Source organism: Salvia miltiorrhiza, chromosome 8 (genome assembly GCF_028751815.1).
Source record: "Salvia miltiorrhiza cultivar Shanhuang (shh) chromosome 8, IMPLAD_Smil_shh, whole genome shotgun sequence".
NCBI lineage: Eukaryota > Viridiplantae > Streptophyta > Magnoliopsida > Lamiales > Lamiaceae > Salvia > Salvia miltiorrhiza.
The window spans coordinates 12,593,325-12,614,954 of record NC_080394.1 but is presented as its reverse complement, the minus strand read 5'-3'; the positions used below and the strand labels follow the sequence as shown (position 1 = coordinate 12,614,954).

Here is a 21,630-nt window from a genome sequence, read left to right as displayed (position 1 = left end):
TATAACGAATAGTTGAATTGACTTGTAATACATAGTTTTGCGAGTGAAATACATTCATATCAACCATTCCACTTCATTTTATTATATTTTTCCTCAAAATCACTAATTTAATTTAAAATAATTAATAAATATTTATTTTATAACGAATAGTTGAATCGACTTGTAATACATAGTCTTGCGAGTGAAATACATTCATATCAACCATTCCACCTCATTTTATTATATTTTTCCTCAAAATCACTAATTTAATTTAAATTAATTAATAAATATTTATTTTATAACGAATAATTGAATCAACTTGTTAAACATAGTTTTGGGAGCGAAATATATTCATATGAACCATTTCACCTCATTTTATTACGTTTATCCTCAAATTCACTAATTTAACTTAAATTAATTAATAAACTTTTATTTTATAACGAATAACTGAATTGAATCGACTTCGTTACATAGTCTTGCGAGCGAAATATATTCATATGAACCATATGAACCATTTCACCTCATTGTATTATAAATTCAAATACATACATATTTTTTCATTCAAGTCTATGTTAAATAATCTTGCGAGCGAAATACATTCGTATCAATCATTTTTTTTCTCATATTCACTAATTTACTTCAATTAATTAATACTTTATTATAAGAGTTGAAATAATATAATGAATATGTTATTTAAATTATTCACTCGATGTCCAATCGCATGAATCATTTTATTATGAATTCTAACTAAAGACTTATGTTGTTGCCACTACCAGACAAGGTGACAAAGTATCATTCACATTTTATAGAGGTCTCAAGTTCAAATCCCTCAAACATCTTTTTCCTTATTTTGATTTTTTTTTAAATCTTCAAAATGTTTTTTGCACATGAAAGTCAGAAAAAATAAATAATTATCGAAATTAATATAACTTTACCCTTATTTCGATTTTTTTACAAAAACGACTTCTAAATATTATTTTGGGCGAAAAAAAAAACAATATCGAAAAATAAAATATATGTAGAAACAAATCAAGGATTATTTTTAGGAGAATTATAATCTCTAAATTAGTGGAACAAATATAAGATTATTTTTAGGAGAATTAGAATCTTTAAAATAATGAAAACAAATCTATGATTATTTTTAGGAGATTTAGGGAGTTGATTTTGTTTTTATTTTGCAAATAAATAACTGGGAAAAACAAATCCTAACAAATCCTAAAATTTAATTAATTAATTAATAATAGGAAACAAATAAAAATAACAAAATTTTAGCAATATAAATATCCGAAATAATAACATAATTTTATATTAGATAAGAATAAATAATATTATTTTTATCTTATAAAAAAAATCTAATTTTCGAAAAAATTAAAAAATAATATCCAAAAACAAATCTAGTATTATTTTAAGGAGAAACACAAAATTAGTTGAAACAAATTAATAAAAAACAAATAAACACAAAATTTAGGAGAAATAATTTTTGAAAAAAATAATAATATTAATTTAGAAAAAAAAAATAGCTAGAAACAAACCTAGAATTATTATAACAAGAAACACTAAATTATTGGTAACAAATCAATGATTAAATTTAAAAACAAATAAATCAAAATCAAAACCGAACAAAAATTTAAAAAAAAAATCGAATTATATAAATTATAAAATTTCCCAAAATAAAAACATAAAAATAAACAAACAAAGGCTTAAAAAACACGTAAGGAATCAAACTAATTAACCGAAAACAATGGAAACTAAATGGCCGAAAAAATGTAGATAAAATGGTAGAAAAAAAGAAAGAAAATGGATAGAATAAATCAAGGATAAATCAGTAAATATACTAAATCCATAAAACCGGCTCACACTCTAACCAAGTAAAAAACCGGTTTTTTACCAGGTGTAACGTACACCTGGTGTTCAAATATCACTACTCTTTATTTAATTAGTCATTAAATTTAGGTATAAAATACTTGTTTTACCAGCTCAACGTATTTGCGAATCCGAGGCAAGCCGAGTGAAATACGACAACATTTGACCCAGATCTGATTCTCTTCTGTTTCCAGCAAAGCGTGTGCACACCACGTGCCCCTTATTAATAACCCTACGCCCCCTCTCCCCTACTTAACATTCACACCTCTCTATTTCTGTTCTCCCCCCAAATCAAACCCCTAATCTTCAGTCTTCACGCACAAAAGAGAAAAACCCCCGAATTTTCCTCAACTTCTGATCCGATATGGAGAGCAGAAATCTCTCCGGCCGGCGGCAGCAGCTCAGCCGACTGCAGCGGAGGGCGCCGGCGTCCATTCAGATCAATCCGGTCACGGAGTGGAACGTGGCGATACCGCTTCTATCGCCGTTGGTTCAGTCGCCCAACAATCTGACGGCGGATATCAAGGCTTGTTCCAGTAGCGGAAAGGAGTCGGCGGCCGCGGAAAAGCCGGCTGCGGTGGTGATGAAGAAGTGGCAGCACCCCGCCGCGCCGTTCTGTTACGAGCCGACGCCGTTTTTGCCCTTTGTTTGTACAGGAAGCTCAGATAGACGATAATATTTCTATTTGCCTTTTTTCTTTTCTATTTTGGGGGGACATTTTTGTCAATATGAAGATTTGCTGTTAATGTTATCCTTTACGGTGCGTTTAATTTCGTTGAATTTTTTTCCTTTATTAGCGATGAAAAGAGAACATTATAATATTAGAAAAAATATATATTCTCTCATCGTTGTAAGACCATCTCCAACCATTTACACCAAACCCAAACTCATTTTCCAGTATATGTCACATCCAACAGTAATTCTTCTCCAACCATTTATACCAAACTCAAACCCAAAAGAATATTCTTTAAATATTCTCTTACCACTTACTTTTTATACTTCTTCAATCATACCTATATATTTCTTTTAAATTATACATTTGCCCCAAATTTTTAATTAACAATTTCATATTAAAATAAATAGTATACGGAAATTAATTCTATTATTATTATTATTATATTATTTGCGTCTGCTTGATTTTCGAATTATGTTGTGTAATTTTAATTATGTTGTTTTTATGTGATGTGGTATTTATATTATTAATATTATTTTAAATATTCTTGTATTATACATTTTAATATGTCATGTAATTAAAAATTAATCTATTTTATTGTTGCAAATTAAAACTCTATTTTCAACTAAATTATTCTCAACCAAATTATTATTATTATTATTATTATTATTATTATTATTATTATTATTATTATTATTATTATTATTATTATAAACCTACGAAATTAACAAAAAATAATTAACTTTCATTCTAATCATTTAAACCTACTAAATTAACAAAATAATATCTAGCAAGAATTGGGGTTAATTTGAACTTCTTAAAATTAATTAAAGGCTTTTGGTGTAGTGAATAGTGTTACACCAAATTTGGTGTAACACTATTCAAATGGTGGCCCCAAACCCATTTTGGGTTTGGGTTTGGTGTAGCATTGGAGAGGATTTGGTACACCAAAATGGGTTTTGGTGTACCATTGGAGATGCCCTAACTTGCCATATGTGTTTCGGAATAAAATGGAAAATAAAACGTCGGGTAAAACAAATTCAACACTTAATTGTCTTTTTTATAAAGTTTGGATATCTGTTTTCTTTTTCATTTTCCTGGTTCTTTCCGTATTGCTAAAAATATTATTCAGGTACCCAATAGGCCAATATACACAATTGGTCGATCGATATAATCCGATTGAACTTACATTTTAGTGTTAATTAGCATTTGCACTCATAAAATATAAATAAAGAGGATAAAAAAAGATATTGCTCTCTTTAAGCCCACGTGGATGAATAAGAAAGAGGGGAAAAAAAGGATAAAATCTTTATATATATAAAAAGCAAAGTAAATATAATTTAATTCAATTTGAAGGACATAATTGGAATTGGAGTGAAAAAATCAAGTTAAAAAAAACTGCCAATGACTTCCTACAATGTCAAAATCGTGCATTATCTTTTAAATTGTGTCTTTGTGTTTTATAAGACAATTAATTGTTTTTTTTTTTGGGTTTCAAACGGTTATACTTACTTCTTCATTTACTTTTTATTTTCCTTCATTATATTAAACATATTTTCTATTCTATTTATTTTATAATTTTATTATGAATATAATATACACAATGCATATTAAATAAAAATAATTTAAAATAAATAAGTTGTTGCCATTTAAAGTTTAACCAAATTCAAAAAATAAGTATTTTCTAACTTTCCTTTAAATGTTTAATGTGTGTAAATATTTTTCAAATTGTTTTTAACGTATATTTCTTCTATCTTTTTATGAATTTGATTTAATTTCTTATCTTTATTTTCTTCTTTTTTTCTCTACTTTTTTTCTTTATGAAAAACGGTGGTGGAATTTTATATCTTTTTTAATAAGTTTTTAATCTTAATTTCGTAATTTTATTTTAATTATAAGTGATAAGTTATTGAATTAAATTAAGTATGTAAGTGACTATTATAAATGAATTATAATATATATATATACACACATGTATGTATGTATATTGATTTAAATAAATCTAGGTGTATATTGCATATATTAGTAAATTATTTTTAGCTCTTGGATATAAAGATTCACGATAAATACGTTCAGGGTTACAACCCCCCTAATATTTAACATAATCAGATTAAATATATTCAATTTTTATTGAATTAAAATTTATAAGAGACCAAAAAAAATTACTATGTTTGTAGTGGGCAAAATTCGTCAACATGACCCGTATCCAATCAGCATTCCAGGCTGGCTCAGCAAGCCAAGCAACCTGGTCAATCCAACCCAATTAATCTTTCAAGTTGGACCAATGAGCTAAACAGCCCGGTCAATCCAGCCCGACAAACTTCAAGTCCAACTTGTCTCAATAGTCCGGTTGGATAAATCGCACTTGGCCCAAACCCATCAAGTTAGCTCGCCAATCTGGCAGACCCTAAGAGGCCCAGTTAGTCAAGCATATTGGTCCATCTAGCGCCCAAGAAGCTATAGATCAACTTGAATCGATAACCAGGCTGGAGGTATCACATCCGGCCCAAGGGTTACCGCCCACCTTGTTGACGAAGTCACATGACCTAGCCATCAACCCTAAAAAATATCTTTCGCCAAGCTGACACAGTCAAAGGATGAATCTTTATGATCCCGTCCAAATCGCAACAACTTGGAAGTGGAAAGCGTGGACGGATAAGGTCAGCTTGTAAAACCCTAGTGGCTGGCTGCCCTTTATATAGACAGACTGACTAGGTTACAAAGGACACGACAAAATCCTACTTGCTCTCTACTCTTTGAATTCTCTCTCTCTCTACTCCGCCGCCTAGCCAACTTGGCCTACCTCCGCCTCCCATATTCCATTATCACAACACACTGTCACCGTTTCCACCCTCCGACGCCGCTTACAGCCTGGAGTCACCGCATACTCCAGCCTGCCTTTCTCTCTATTTCAATTCGCTTATCATTCTATTTTGCTATTCCGATACTGACTTGGGCGTCGGAGGCTCTACGGTCGACACCCCCACCCGGTGTTCAACCTAGGGCTCTTACGTGTTCTTGTGTTGACAGGTTGCTAGTGCCCAATCTATCCGGACGTGCAGACGTCAACCTCAATTGTAGATTTTAGCCTCTACAATTTGGCGCCCACCGTGGGGCCCTAGCAATCAAGCGAATCAACACACTTTCCGTAGATCTCTACAAGCATCAATCATGTCTGACGGTCGCGACGGATCTGAAACTCCTGACGCACCCCACGTGGTTGCTCAAACTACTCAGGCTGACCTAGCCGCCCAGATTTCCGCACTGACTGAACAGATGAATCAGGAACGGGAGAGGTGCAAGAAGTTGGAAAAGGAGAATGCCAACTTGTATGACCGTCTCGAAGCCATGGAGCCTATCGAGATCATCGAACCTCCCGGCTTCCGAGCCCAAGTATCTTCCATGCAACCCCTGGGAGATACACCGATCACTCACAAGGACGGATCCAACCATCTCATGATGGATCCGTCATCTTCGGTAAGAAACTGCAATGTCGTTAGTAACCTGACTCATCCAGGCCGTACTACTTTGAATGCAAGAACACTCCGACAGGATGGAACAACCACCATCGGAGGACAACTCGCCCGAACCAACTTCACCACCCCGGGCATAGCAATGAGCAATGCCGTCGTAGGAGGCATACAACCTACTATACTGGGGCCCAACCTGGCGGTCGCGCCAAGCCAACCCAATCAACAGACGGACGGACCCAGTCAGAGGGAGATCGCCCAAGAACAGTTGTTTGGGAATGAATTCGCCCAACCAACCGCGATCAGCCCGTATGCAATCAGAGACGAGGTCCTGGCAAGAAAGTTGGCCGAAATGGAGGCCCTTATCCAGCGAATTCCTGGTGTCCCGGCACCCATCCACAAAAGCTCAGAGAATTGCTACGCCGACTCGCCGTTTGTGGATGAAATTGCTCTAGTTGAAATGCCCGTCAAGTTCAACTTTCCAATCATGCAAATGTTTGATGGAACAACGGATCCGACCGACCACATAGCTCAATACAAGCAACGGATGTTCACTGCAGCAATTCCTCGTGAATTGAGGCAGGCCTGCATGTGTAAGGGGTTCGGTTCTAGTTTGACAGGACCGGCCCTCCAGTGGTACACTAACCTTCCCAATTATTCTATTTCAAGTTTTGCTCAACTAACCGATATATTTGTGCAGCAATATGCTAGTAGCAGGAAACTTGAAAAGATATCAGAGGATCTTTACGCCGTGATCCAACGACGTGACGAGTCCCTTCGAGACTACATAGGTCGATTTAACAAGGAGAAGGTGTCCATTACAAATTGCAGCACCCAGACAGCGATCACTGCCTTTCGAAAGGGTCTCCTGCCCGACTCGGACCTCTACAAAGACCTCACCAAATACCCTTGTAGAACAATGGAAGATGTCCTCGCCAAGGCATGGGCACAAATCAAGTGGGAGGAAGATCAATACAGCCATCACCGATCTTCACCAAGCAGACACACTGGATGAAAAGAGAGATACGGCAAGACTACGACTTGCATCCTACCAGCAGAGTGTCGCCAAACACTACAACCGGCATGTTCGCACTCGAACGTTCAAGCTGGGCGATTGGTTACTCCGACGTGTATTCCAAAACACCAAGGAGATCGGAGCTTGCAAGCTGGGTCCAACCTGGGAAGGTCCATACTTGATCACCAAGGTGTTCGGCAATGGCGCTTACAAGCTGCAGGACAAAGATGGGCGCGACATCAGCAACAGCTGGAACGCCATCCATCTTCGGTCTTATCATTTCTAAACTTTCCATTCGATTATTTATTTTTTTCGTTAAGTTTATAATTTTTTCCACACTGTTACTAACAATTTTACCCAGGCCAAGTCGGAACTACATCGGACTTGATCCCGTCAAAGGGTATGTAGGCAACTCTACGGAGCATGGCTCTACGGAGCTCAGTCCGACCCAAGAACTACATTTGGCTTGATCCTCGCAAGAGGTATGTAGGCAACTCTCCGGAGTGCAGCCACCAACCTCAAATCTACATGTCTCAGCCTGCGAGATACAAGCCGCTAATAATGACTCACCTACACGGACAACGTCAACCTGGATCTATAAGGAAGAAATCATCATCACAACATAGAGTCCAAGACTTTTGATCTCTAGCCATCCAGTCAAAGGAACCACCCAGCTTGGAACAATCAACGAGATAGCCACAATTGGTAGAAATCAGTACGACCAAAATCTAATGAATTCCAACTTGCTTCGACTTCAATTATTGTGTTTGGACAATTCAGAGCCAACAACTCTACAATTAGAAGATTTTGATTGGTAAAAATACTCCCAAGTCGACATGTTGCATGAAACTATATAATCAGTTAGCACTCCAAGGTGGGACACAACTCGCCCAAGTCAAACGCAAATGACAAGTTGGCTAATATCAGTCGATTCCAACTTTGAAACAACCAAACAAACTTCTTCTCCTTCGATTATCCGACGAAAGGCGACGCCTCCGACCACCAGTCGCCCAACAGCCCCCAGGCTGCCTGAAAAACCCTAGGCGCACCTAACGCCGCCAAACTTCTCTCATGCTGGCCAAAACCCGAACCGCGCCGTCCGACCGTGAGAATGGCGGGGACGGTCGTCGACTGCTCGACGGGAAAGACGAAACGAGAGAGAGAGATCTAAGATGAAAAATGAAATATCCCCATTTTCTTTTCTTTTGGACCAGACGGAGAAACCAATAAAGAGAACTCCTTTCCTTCAAATTTTCGAAACCAGGCTGAAGCAATTAGTTGTCTCGATAAATGAGCCAGGCTGCAGTAAATAGAACCATTTGCCTATTTTCGACTGAACAAATTTCGACTGGAGCAATCAGGTTGCGAATTTCGACTAAACAAAGTCAGGCTGGAGTTGAGACAAATTGCAAAATTGAATTCAATATATGGCATACAAGCTGGAGCAGTGAAATATTTCAACAAATAAGCCAGGTTGGAGCAAAAATGCAAAGGGTCGAAACTCCAGACTGGAAGCAACTGAGTATTTCGACAAACCAGCCAGGCTGGAGCAATTAAAAATTTGCCTATTTCAAAATAAGCCTGGTTGGAGTAAAACATGAAAAGGTTCGAAACTCCAAGCTGGAAGCAGTTGAGTATTTCGACACACCAGCCAGGCTGGAGCAATTAAAAATTTGCCTATTTCAAAATTTCAAGCCAATAAATACTTACCTATTGAAAATTAAGGTTCGAAACTCCAAACTGGAAGCAGCCGAGTATTTCGACAAACCAGCCAGGCTGGAACAATTAAAGGCTGGAGCAGTTAAAAATTTGCCTATTTCAAAATTCCAAGCCGAAAGCTACTTACCTATTTCAAGTTATCAAGCTCCAAATTTCAAAAGAACAAGGGGAAAAGAAACCCCCAAGCTGGTGAAGCGCTCCAAAGCTCTACAAGCTGTATTTCAAAAAAAATAAACTTCAAGATTGATCAATCACTCCAAGCTTATGAAGTACCAAATCCCACGTTGGCAAACCGATCCAACTTGACTCACATATTTACAAGCTGGCATTTAAAAATCTGAACTTGTCCACGCCGTCTACTTTGAAAGACTGACGTGAAACATCATTTTGAAAGACTGAAGTGAATTTTTCTACAAACCGATTGGTTATACCAACTGAGACAACCCGACGTTCCGAGACATTCACCTCTACGGAATAGCTATAATGACTCTCCAATTAGAAAATTCTATTTGTAGAATGGGGGGCTAACTGTAGTGGGCAAAATTCGTCAACATGACCCGTATCCAATCAGCATTCCAGGCTGGCTCAGCAAGCCAAGCAACCTGGTCAATCCAACCCAATTAATCTTTCAAGTTGGACCAATGAGCTAAACAGCCCGGTCAATCCAGCCCGACAAACTTCAAGTCCAACTTGTCTCAATAGTCCGGTTGGATAAATTGCACTTGGCCCAAACCCATCAAGTTAGCTCGCCAATCTGGCAGACCCTAAGAGGCCCAGTTAGTCAAGCATATTGGTCCATCTAGCCCAAGAAGCTATAGATCAACTTGAATCGATAACCAGGCTGGAGGTATCACATCCGGCCCAAGGGTTACCGCCCACCTTGTTGACGAAGTCACATGACCTAGCCATCAACCCTAAAAAATATCTTTCGCCAAGCTGACACAGTCAAAGGATGAATCTTTATGATCCCGTCCAAATCGCAACAACTTGGAAGTGGAAAGCGTGGACGGATAAGGTCAGCTTGTAAAACCCTAGCGGCTGGCTGCCCTTTATATAGACAGACTGACTAGGTTACAAAGGACACGACAAAATCCTACTTGCTCTCTACTCTTTGAATTCTCTCTACTCCGCCGCCTAGCCAACTTGGCCTACCTCCGCCTCCCATATTCCATTATCACAACACACTGTCACCGTTTCCACCCTCCGACGCCGCTTACAGCCTGGAGTCACCGCATACTCCAGCCTGCCTTTCTCTCTATTTCAATTCGCTTATCATTCTATTTTGCTATTCCGATACTGACTTGGGCGTCGGAGGCTCTACGGTCGACACCCCCACCCGGTGTTCAACCTAGGGCTCTTACGTGTTCTTGTGTTGACAGGTTGCTAGTGCCCAATCTATCCGGACGTGCAGACGTCAACCTCAATTGTAGATTTTAGCCTCTACAATGTTTTAATTAATTTGTTTAAAATTAGTGTTTCTTTCTAAATATGACAAATTTTTTATTTTTAATTAATGTATTATAGTTGTATCCATATAATTATCTTTGATAGGTATTAAATTAAGCTCGGATATCTTTACATGTTTATTAATTTTTCAAAAATATGTGTTGAGATATGGTCTGTCAAAGACCAAAATGCTTAATAGCAACTATTTTAATCCCTTAAATTATGAAAAGATCTTTGGTGAAATTATAGTTCTGGGTCCAGAATTTGAATCTCATAGGTTGATTTTTTTAAATCATTATTTTTCACACCAAATTCATAATGTTACATAGAAAATTCATACACAACTTATTTTATACGATAAATTGATTTAATTTGTATAATTATAGAACTCCTTATATAAGTGATACAATATCTATATATAGACATCAGAACCGATCACCTACCCACCGTGGGCAAGCATAACATGCCCACCACTGATGTGGCAATTTTAATTAAGAAAGAGAATTAATAAATCTTACTCTAATTAAAATTATCTTACTATAATTACAATTGTCACATCATAGTAGGCACGTTATGCATGCTCACGGTGGGTAGGTGATCGTTTCTGATATAGACATATGATATATTTTTATTTAAATTACATTGGTTATATTAAAATATTAGATCACTTTGCAAAAAATAAATTTGATATCAAAATTTAATTTTATTAATTTATATTAATATTATAAAACATATATATATATATATATATATATATATATATATATATATATATGCACATTTTGCGCGAGTCTAAAATCATATTCACCACGCATAGCGCGGGAGGTACACTAGTATACTATAATATACAAATAAATTTTCAAATTTATTCTAATCACAAAATTGTCATTCAGTTTTTAAAATTAATTTCAACATGAGTATTGTCTTTTTAATAAATTATAGATTTTTCAATTAATAGAATAATCAAGAATCTCAACGAAATCATTATTAGCCAAAAAATTAATATTAAACTTTATTCAACAAAGATTTTTAAATTTTTTGGCAAATTCAAAATAATTTGTTTATTTTTCAAAAAAATCTTAAACTTTCAATAATATTAGTAATAAAAAACTTGGACTATTAATATTAATGCCCAAAATGTATTAACTTGCAGTGGCTAAATTTGCGAAAAATATTCATTGTCATCCTATTTATACTCTTCCTAGTTTCTTCACGATGTTCTTGCATAATTTAGTTGTTAGTATTCTGACAACTAGTATTTTACCCGTGCATACGCACGTGGTAAATTGATATAGTTTTTATAAAGAATGAATTATATGTTGGTTAATTTTGTGTTGTGATATAAAAAGATATTGTGTTATATTCTATAAAAGTAAATACTAATTTTTAATGAATAAAAAAAAATTGATCCTAAAAAATAGGGGGCTATGATGAAACAATAACAAAAATTAAAAAACTAACAATTGTAATATTGACTAAAGCATGGTAATACATATTAGTAAATTTATATTTTTAAGAACTTCTTTAGAGACAACATTCATTGTGCTTTTTTTAAAAAGAACATTCATTATACGTGATATGTTATTATCATTTTTGTCACATTCTAAAATCTTCAACCAACTTTGATTTTTTACTCTTGAAACAACAACGTAGTCGGGTCTGGTTTGAATCTCAATAGCAAATTTAGGAAAAATAACAACATTGAAAAACCAGAAGAATGTGTTGAATGCGTAAAGAATGACTTAATAATTTTACACATGAGAATCATATTAATAGATTACAAAGCAAATATTACGCTAAGGTCCATTAATCGAGGCAATTGAGCTCATGTCTCATTACAACAATTTCTATCTTGGAGTGGACCATCGAGGTTGGCAGAGTTGAGCCTCAAGGTTAGTGCAGAGTTTACCGCTAAGATTGTGGTAAGGCTAATTGCCAAGGTTGTACTAAGCTAAACTATAAAATTGGTGGAGCTGACCGCCAAGGTTGATGTTTGGCAGAGCTAAAGTGCTAAAGTTGATGCGTTCCTGAACTCTTTTTTTGTCTTATTCTTTCGTCCTTTAATCTTGATTGAATTCCATAAATCTTGACTTTTTTCCAAGTTTAATCATTCGCCTTAATCCCTAATTTTTATTCCATGTCATCCTATTTATACTCTTCCTAGTTTCTTCATGATGTTCTTGCATAATTTAGTTGTTAGTATTCTGACAACTAAACATGTTAGTGAGGATATTATTTTAATACTATGTCCTTAATTCAATTCTTTTATTGATATTATTGAAAGTTTAGAACAATTTTATGATTATACCAAATAATTTAAGATTTAAGTTGATAATTGTCCTTTAAATTTTAGCATTTTACTTAATTAGGAATAAAAATGTCATGGCTTATAATGAATCAAAGTAAATGTGGCACCTATATAGAATGAAAGTTTAAATACTCGGACGCCAATGTTACAAATTAAGCCTTTGAATGTTTGGTTTTGCTGTTCAATGCAACTCAAACCACGAACTTCGACATGGCCTCTACCAAAATCTTGCTTAATGTTTGATTTTGCTGTTTAAGGCAGCTCCAACCATAAACTTCTGCATGGCCTCTACCACAATATGAGCAGGGACGGATCTAGAAATTTAATAATGACCGGGCGAGATTTCACCGGATGATTCTAATAAAGTTTTAATAAAGAAAACGAGTTGAATCTTGAATAATTATTTGAAATGACACAATTATGACCGGGCGAGATTAACATATATAGATAAAAAAAAAATTAAATTATACATTTATAGGTAACAAAAAAAATTTTGACCGGGCGACGGCCTGGGGTGCCTGGCCTTTAGATCCGTCCCTGAATATGAGTACTCAAAATATGTATTCAACCTATTTATTACTAATATACTCCCTTCGTCTGCGATATTGTTTGCACATTTGCTATTTCGATCCGTCCTCAATATCGTTTCCACTTCCATTTATAGAAGTAGGGTCCACAAACTTCCACTCATAACAATAGTAGGACCCAAACTCCACTTACTACATATCCACTACTATCCACCACTTTTCTTAAAATCCGCGCCGTCCACAATGTGAAAACGATATCGCGGACGGAGGGAGTATATTTTATTTATAAACTCATCTTAAAAATAATTAAGGTGGTCTTGGGTACATTCGGGTGTACCGTATACCCGAGTTGACCTATACCCAGATCCAAACCCGCATCCTGACTCAAATCGTGTAAATGACATTATTCGGTTATATAAATGATATTGTCTGTAATTGACACTATTCTTTTATACAAATGACACTACGTATAAATTACACTATAACATTGTAAATGATACTATTCAGAAATATAAATGACACTTCTTGTAATTGATACCATAAAATTGTAAATGACACTATAATATTTTAAATGATACTATAAGATTGAAAATAACACTATAATATTTTAAAATGTTACACTGTTATTTATATAATTGAATAGTATCAATTATAAGCAATATCATTTGTATAACTGAATAGTATTATTTACACGATTATGTCAAGATATGGGTTTGAATTAGCATATGGGTCAAAATTTGGGTACGGATCAACATACATTGGTGTACATTCAATTTTGTGAAAATAATTTGCATATACAATGGTAAATGATATTCCTCAAATCATAAGGTTAAGATCAATTTTCTTTTCAAGAGGTAACAATTAATTTATTTACGTATGTAACTTTCTTCTTTTGATGTGGATCATTACATGCATTCCTTATCACCTCATCCTAGTGGATCAAAGGACAGCCCAATAAGACCCAAAGCCTGTTTATTCCTTTTTTTTTGAGCTGCTATTTATTCCTTTAAACTAGTGTTTTACCCGTGCGATGCACGAGATTACATATGTTGTTAAAGTTTTATTATAACATTCTCGAAGACATTTTTGTATAATCTCTAAAATAAATGAGTTTTAAAAATATTTTATTATACAATTGTTATACCAATTATATTACTACTAAAATATATTTAAGACTATCATTTTTAATTACATAAAAATCAATGTAAAAATAATAATACATGAAAATACAATTTGAAACTTCTCATCTTATTATTATAATTTTTGGAAAACTTCTTTATATACAATATTTGTAGTAGACGAACATTCTACTTTGTCTTCATTACATATCAAGATTTCAGACCCCTTCAACTTGTCTTTCATCATTGCAAAGTACAGTTTTGATTACTTTGTGATAAACCACACCAATTACATCTACATATATAAATGCATACCAATAATGTAGATATATCAAAATGTTGAGTTTATAAAAATATAAATTTTGAGATTATCAATTGAATATGCATGTATAAGGAAATAATGAAATAAACACATTACCAAATAGCATATTGTCATTGATAATATCAATGGAGGTAACTTCTTCAAAACTTTTAAAGTTAAATAGTTGGCGTGGAAAACCTTCTTCATAAATTTCAACTATATGGGTCCGTTTGATAGGGGCTATTAGATTAGATAAATTGTACTTCTTACCTTTTCCTTCCGTTTGATAGGCATTTTATATAGTAGTCCAAGCCCGCAATAATGGTCAGGCTCGCATGTTTTTCACTGAGATTACTAATTACACCAAAGTGGTGGGATAACTTATCTCTCTACCTAGATAAGAATAAAGGGGCGTGGGTTGGGGGTTACTGGTGTTGGGGTTGGGATAATTATTTTTATATTTTTTATTTGTTTAGTTTACTTATTTAAATATAAGGTTAAAATTGTAATTTACTCTTTTATCTATAGTTGTATCTTTTGTATCAAACAATAATATTAGTTATCTTAGTATTTATATCTTATTTATCAAACACCTATAAAATATTAACAATCTCACCTAATCTATATTATTTATCTAGGTTTTATTTATCATCCCTTATCTCAGGTTGTGTATCAAACACACTCTATGATTACTATTAATAAATTTAATATAGTAGACATTTGTCGTTGTTCTATACTTTTTGTTGGAATCATGCATCACCAAAAAATTTTTTATGGCATGAACACTGTCTTCTTTCAAGATATGTTTGAACTTGGGGATCAACGTGTGATCAAGTGTAGCATAGATGCGGTCACCCAATATTAAAAAAACAACTAAATTAGAAAAACATAATAATGTTGCAAAAATGCTTAAATACGTAATAGTTTAGTGAATAGAGAATTTTTACCTCACGGTCATGAAAAATACACTCATAGCTGATAACATTGTTGGTGCTTTGAGATGAGCGGTTATATGCACGCACAAGTCTCATTTTAATTGTAGATCTAACATTATTTGGTTGCAACTTTTTTACTAAAGACCACATGGTCGGCATGCTTGTGATTAGAGAAATGATGAATATCAAAATGAGAAGGGAGTGTAAGTAAAAGTTTAACACGAAAAGTTAGTTTATATAGACCATGGGGATGCACATTTCATGGGAGATATATATGAAACTTATATATTTAATATATTATATTAAATGAGATGCTTTGACAATGGAGTTGATTTCGGTTTGATATAATAAAAAGTTGCTGCATTTTTGGAGATATATAAGGAATGTTGTCAAATTACACATTTCACTCTATCACCCTCTCTCTCTCTCTCTCTCTCTCTCTCTCTCTCTCTCTCTCTCTCTCTCTCTCTCTCTCTCTCTCTCCCACAAATTTGACGTCATGCATACCTTGAGATAAGGCTTCTTCATCGTCTATTTAGCCGTGAAGATCATACAAAAAATCCCATTGATCATGCATACCAATCCCTTTGTTAAGCGTGTAAATCCGTAAGAATTAATACGAGATATTGCCAGAGTTCGTAAATAATTTTTTATTCTCTTGAATTGAAAAACAATCTATAGTAAAAAATTGCGTGTAAATGAAAAATAATATTCACTTTTGCAAATTACTACTCCCTCCGTCCCACTCCAATAGGCTCAGTTTCCTTTTTGGGTTGTCCCACTCCAATAGGCTCAGTTTCCTTTTTAGGTAAAAAAATTGTACTTAATTGGTGTGGACCACACCACTTTACTACCACTTTTCTACTAAAAAATAAGTTTTCTTAATCTCCGTGCCCAAATAAAGTGAGCCTATTGGAGTGGGACGGAGGGAGTACAAGATTCCATGCAATTTATATGTATTTATATTATGAATTTAAATATTGGATGTTTTTCACAAAAGATTTAATTGAAATTGATAATTTTTCACAAAACTATAAATTTATATTGGATATTTCAATATAAATTTATCTAAAAATATATAAATTCACAAGAAAAGGATATTTTTCAAAAAAAATATAAATTCTAAGTATAAATTCATAAATTTACTATTGGTGATTTTAAATTTTAAATATTGGATATTTAAATTCACAATATATATATATATGTATATTTCAAAATTTATATGTATATTTCAAAATTTATATAAATACACACTGAAAAATATTGGTGACTTTAAATTTTAACTATTGGATATTTATATAAATTTATCTAAAAAAATATAAATTCACAAAAATAAAGGATATTTTTCACAAAACTATAAATTGCATGATATAAAAGAGCATTGTATAGATTGTAGCAAGTGGGCCCCGCAACTATATATATCATCCTATGAATTAGTGAACTTTCTAAATATAAATCAACTTTCCAAAAGTAGATGGAGTAAAAGAGCGGGAAATTTTTTTGGCTAGATGGACCAGCTTTTATATATGTATAGATTTGCTAATTTTATATTATATATACTTACTTCCCTTCGTTCCATTTCACTTGATTTTTTTTTTCGGACTATCTCATCGAATTTAGTATGTTTTAAAAAAAAAATTACACTATAATATGTATGGGCCCGTGATGAGGACTGTAATTCCCATCAGCGCTGTGCTTAGCAATCTAAGCCTATTTTACCTTATTATTATTATTATTATTATTATTATTATTATTATTATTATTATTATTATTATTATTATTATTATTATTATTATTATTATTATTATTATTATTACAGAAACTAACAGCGCAGGTACGATCGGATATCTTGGATAAAAGAGTAAGAAATCCACCTAAGTAGATGGAGTGAAGAATGATTGCACACAGAAACCTTCCCACGCAGCCAAGGTGCCTTCCTGCGCAGCCAAGTAGCTTTCCCGCGCAGCCAAACCAGAGCAGCGCAGCAGAGCTGCGCAGCCAGAGCAGAACAGCCAGACCAGAGCTGCACAGCCAGAGCAGAGCAGCGCAGACCAGAGCAGAGCAACGCAGACCAAAGCAGCGCGGCGGCGCTGCGCAGTCAGAGCAGCGCCACCAAAGTGCCTTTCCTGCGCAGCTACGTATGATAGTTCAACTTCGGGAATAAGACCATTGTACTGAGTTTTGGGCCCAATTGACTAGATGAGTGGGCTTTTTAGGATTAGGGCTTGCTCACAAACTATAAATAGCACATCTATTGGAAAACTAGAGGATCAACTCATTCAAGCAACACACTTGTAAAATGTAACTCTCTCTCAAAGTATAGTGAAACCAACGAAGAACCTCTCGTGGACGTAGGTCTTGATGGCCGAACCACGTAAATCCGTGTGTCATTTATCGCTTTCTAATTTCTAGTTTAGGTGTTGGTGATTCAGTGCTTCACCAACTGGCGCCGTCTGTGGGAAATGGGGGCTATGTCGTGAGTTCCGACGAGCCTCTAAAAATGGAAATTCGGGGTTACTGTTCACCGGAGAAGTACTGTTCATCGGCGTACTGTTCACCAGAGGAGATTATTGTTCATAAGAGAATTTTGGGGAAATTGGGGGGTTTTGGTTACTGTTCATCGAAATCAGATTATTGTTCATCGTTTCAATTTCAAAGAAGAAAAGGGGAAGAAGGATAAATCGAAAGAAAAAAAAAATGAGAAAAGAGGAAGGGGGGGAGATATAGGCTGACAGGCGGCCGTTCCAGCTCCGGTGGGAGTCGCCTCGTGGCCGCCCGTCACCGCCGCGCAGGAGCTGCGCGTACCACCGTAAACCACCGTATCGCCGGCCGGGGAATTTATGGCTCTGGCTTCAAATCCCTTTCGTCTCCGGCTTCGGTGAACAGCGGCACCACCAGAACCCTGCACCGAAGCTCTCATCGCCGGGAAGAAACCAGACCAAGTCCAGCGCAGGGTTCGATCTAGACCGCAGAACAGAAACCGCATGCCACCACCTCGCAGGGATCACTACCGCGCACCACCGCTGGGTCCCGTCTCCGCTCCTAAATTACGGTTGAGAGCGGGCCAAATCTCCATCGAATCTCGTCATCGTCCGTCCCCAATACACCAGATTGGCTTCAGCGAATCTCCATCATCCCAAATTGGCTTCAGCGCAGCCTCAATATCCTGGTTCAGCCGCCGAATAATAGCACAGACCACCGATTTCACCGATGCTGCCAGCCGATCTCTTGATCCAAGGAGCAATGATAGCTCGCAAATCATGGGAAAAGGGGAAAACCCCCAATTTCTCTTAAATTCACCTATATTTTCCAATAATTTCGAATAAATTATGACAAATCCTGATGGTTGTTTGTATTTCCCTGTGTTTTCCAAGCAAAATTATCGGTGGAGACCCATTTTTGCTTCGATCATCGCTCCCCTTTGCGGCGCTCGGGTTGGCAGTTGGCTGTCTAGGAGAAACCACAGAAAAATGCCCTAAATTGGGACTAGCTAAGTTCATTGGTGTCAACTTCTGTTGCAAAAGACTCCATGTACTAGTCGCTCTATCATGGAGTCACAGAGAAACGGATCGAGAACCATGATGTGAACCGCTGCGAATCTGGGAACTCGCGAAGTTGTTTGCTGCCATTGAGAGTTGGCAAAGTTCACCGCGTCGCCGCATGCTCGACTGAACAGAGCAATTGTTCTGCCTTCATCAAAAGCTAAGTTATCTCCTCTCTTAAACCGATATGGTTTTGAGTTAATTGGGGTTCTGATTATATTTTTTAAACATATGTAACTCGTCTGCAGTGGGACTAATATTAATCTCTGAAGGGGTTGTTAATTGCTCATGGAGTTTGTTACTCTTGTTTTATATGCTTGATCTTTGTGTCACTTTATGGACTATTCGATATTAGATTTCGGCCGTTGGGGATTGATAGGAGCAGCTAAAGAAAGTTATTATTGGGCAATGAATTGATATTCGTGGGTGTTTTGCTTCAAATTATATTTGTCAGTTAACACCATGAAATCTGGATTAACTGGAGTCGGAGCTAAATTACATTCTGGTTGTATGAAAGCTTTATTAGGACTGATATGCATTCTTTACCTGTTCTAGTTGAATTTTCACGCTTAAAGAAGAATGATTTACATTGATGATTTCATGTTTTACCAAACTTATGGCGTTAATGTTTCCAACGACATCTGTTCTAATTTCAGGATTGATCTTGCCCTGACTCCGCTCTGATTTTGTGATTACTATCGATCTCCTGTGATTTTTTACAAAATGGCAACTTCCGACAGCCATCGCCACCTCAGAATTCCAGCGAAATCCCTGACCAACGTCCCAAATTTTGACAAATCTGAGAGAAAATAGGGGAACTCGACTGGGATTCGACATTCATTTCTTCAGCAATAATCAAAAATAGGGGGAGTCCACCGATATGCCGAGCAGTGTCAGCGACGAAGATTCTGGCGGTCCCCGCTGCGTCACCTGAGGCGACCGATGTTGAAACCCAGGTGACGTAGAGTGTACCATCTAGATCACTCGCAAGAGAACAAGACCAATCGTAGAGTGACATGTTGATCTTAGTCGTATCCACAAAGAAAACTTAACAGGACTAGCAAATTATGTTTTACACACTGAAATTAAATATATTGTCCTACGCATTATATTCATTGTTTCAAGTATTGTATCCTAAACGAGCAAGAAATAATTTCAAGATGATACATAAACAAATCTTCAAAATTAGCAAATATGAAACAAGTCTAGGTGTAATATTCTTCTTCTTCTCGCGAGAGTAGACAACTAGATATTTTTATGGGACACAATGAAAAAAATGTTGATAGGTTGGGTACCAATTAGATATTATCGAAAAGTTGGAACATAATCGATAATTCAGTCAAACGATGAGACATAAAGTGACACTTATCCTCATATTAATTTGGTTAGTTGCCCCTATAAATAAGTGCATTAAAAAGGACGTGACATTTATACCACACTATTGTTCAATCATAAGATCACACTGTTAATAATAATATTAATAATTGTAAACGTATGTTTTTTTACATGTGGCTTGTCATTTAATAGACACTTCTCGAAAGAGTCTCTCAATCTAAAATAATTAATAGTGTGAATGCTTTGTTATTTGTTATTTTATTCTTTGAAAACTTTTCTTGTGCAAAGTCGAGGTTTTTGGTATATAAGTAGCTAGGGCGAAGATCCATGCAAGTTTTTTGGTGCGCGCTTTCAAATTTACCAGATAATCTTGTTATTCGTGATACTTGTTCGATAGGAATATTTTCTATTTGGAAATTCAACCGGTGCAAGATGGATATTTAAGCTTTCTTTGAACAACTCTATATATATATAGAGTACACTCCAGTGAGATTGCTATTTTTCATGAGATTATGAGTATAATGAATAAGGTAGTATATATAGTGTTAAATAAGGCAGTATATATTGATGAATAACGATATTAAAAAAATTGGTAAAATTTTAGCTCCCTCCAGTATTCGAACTCTGGTAAAAATTTCCGCCTTCTAGATAAATATCAGCTATAAGATACATGAAATCAACACTCACAATCAATCTAAGATCTCACCACATATGCTCAGTGTTTGTGGAAGATATGTTATCTTTTCTGTTCATATAGTCGAATTGTAATATGTTTAGTTTGGAATCGTCCAAGCAAGTCGTATTTGATAACCAAGTTGTATGTTGTTTTACAACTTTTATTTTGATTTCAGTTAACTGTTATTGTGAGCGAAATATAACTATGAATTCCTTGTCATTAATTTATTCTTAGTGTGCGACAGTTAGAGTTTGATCTTTTTCAATAATAATAAAAGTAATATCCTGAGACCCATTTAATATATGGGCCATGGGCATCTGATAATTAAACACTCATTTTGCATAATGATTAGTTGATCTTCTTTGCATGTGTTACTGAGATTATGCTTGTTTTCATTATTATAAGAAGATATCACATTTGGGTATAGTTTTATATGTTTAATTAATGTAATTTTACAGTGTTTTGGAGCAGCTAAAGTCATAGGATACTCGAAGGTCGAAAGTTATTGATAACTGGCTGAAACTTTAGGGAGTTTAGACCTTATATGATTGAATTTTATCTCAAAACAAGTTTGTGGGCAAAAACTAATCCATAGACGGAGTTCAAACGAGATAGATATGACCAAAACAAAAACACTAGGCAAATACTGAAAATTGGTTGCGGATTTGGCGAGAAAGTCCTATTTTAATGCTGAAATTGATTCGTATACATTTTTTATTCTTA

The 21,630-nt window shown here is 35.2% G+C and overlaps 1 protein-coding gene across 1 annotated transcript; it reads left to right on the top strand.

Annotated features, from left to right (window-relative positions):
* Positions 1-1,912: 1,912 nt before the first annotated feature.
* LOC131001087 (uncharacterized protein At4g14450, chloroplastic-like) lies at positions 1,913-2,612 on the top strand. The gene has a single exon (XM_057927291.1). The coding sequence runs from the start codon at positions 2,207-2,209 to the stop codon at positions 2,516-2,518; it is 312 nt and encodes a 103-aa protein (XP_057783274.1). The 5' UTR covers positions 1,913-2,206; the 3' UTR covers positions 2,519-2,612.
* The last annotated feature ends 19,018 nt before the right edge of the window (positions 2,613-21,630 follow it).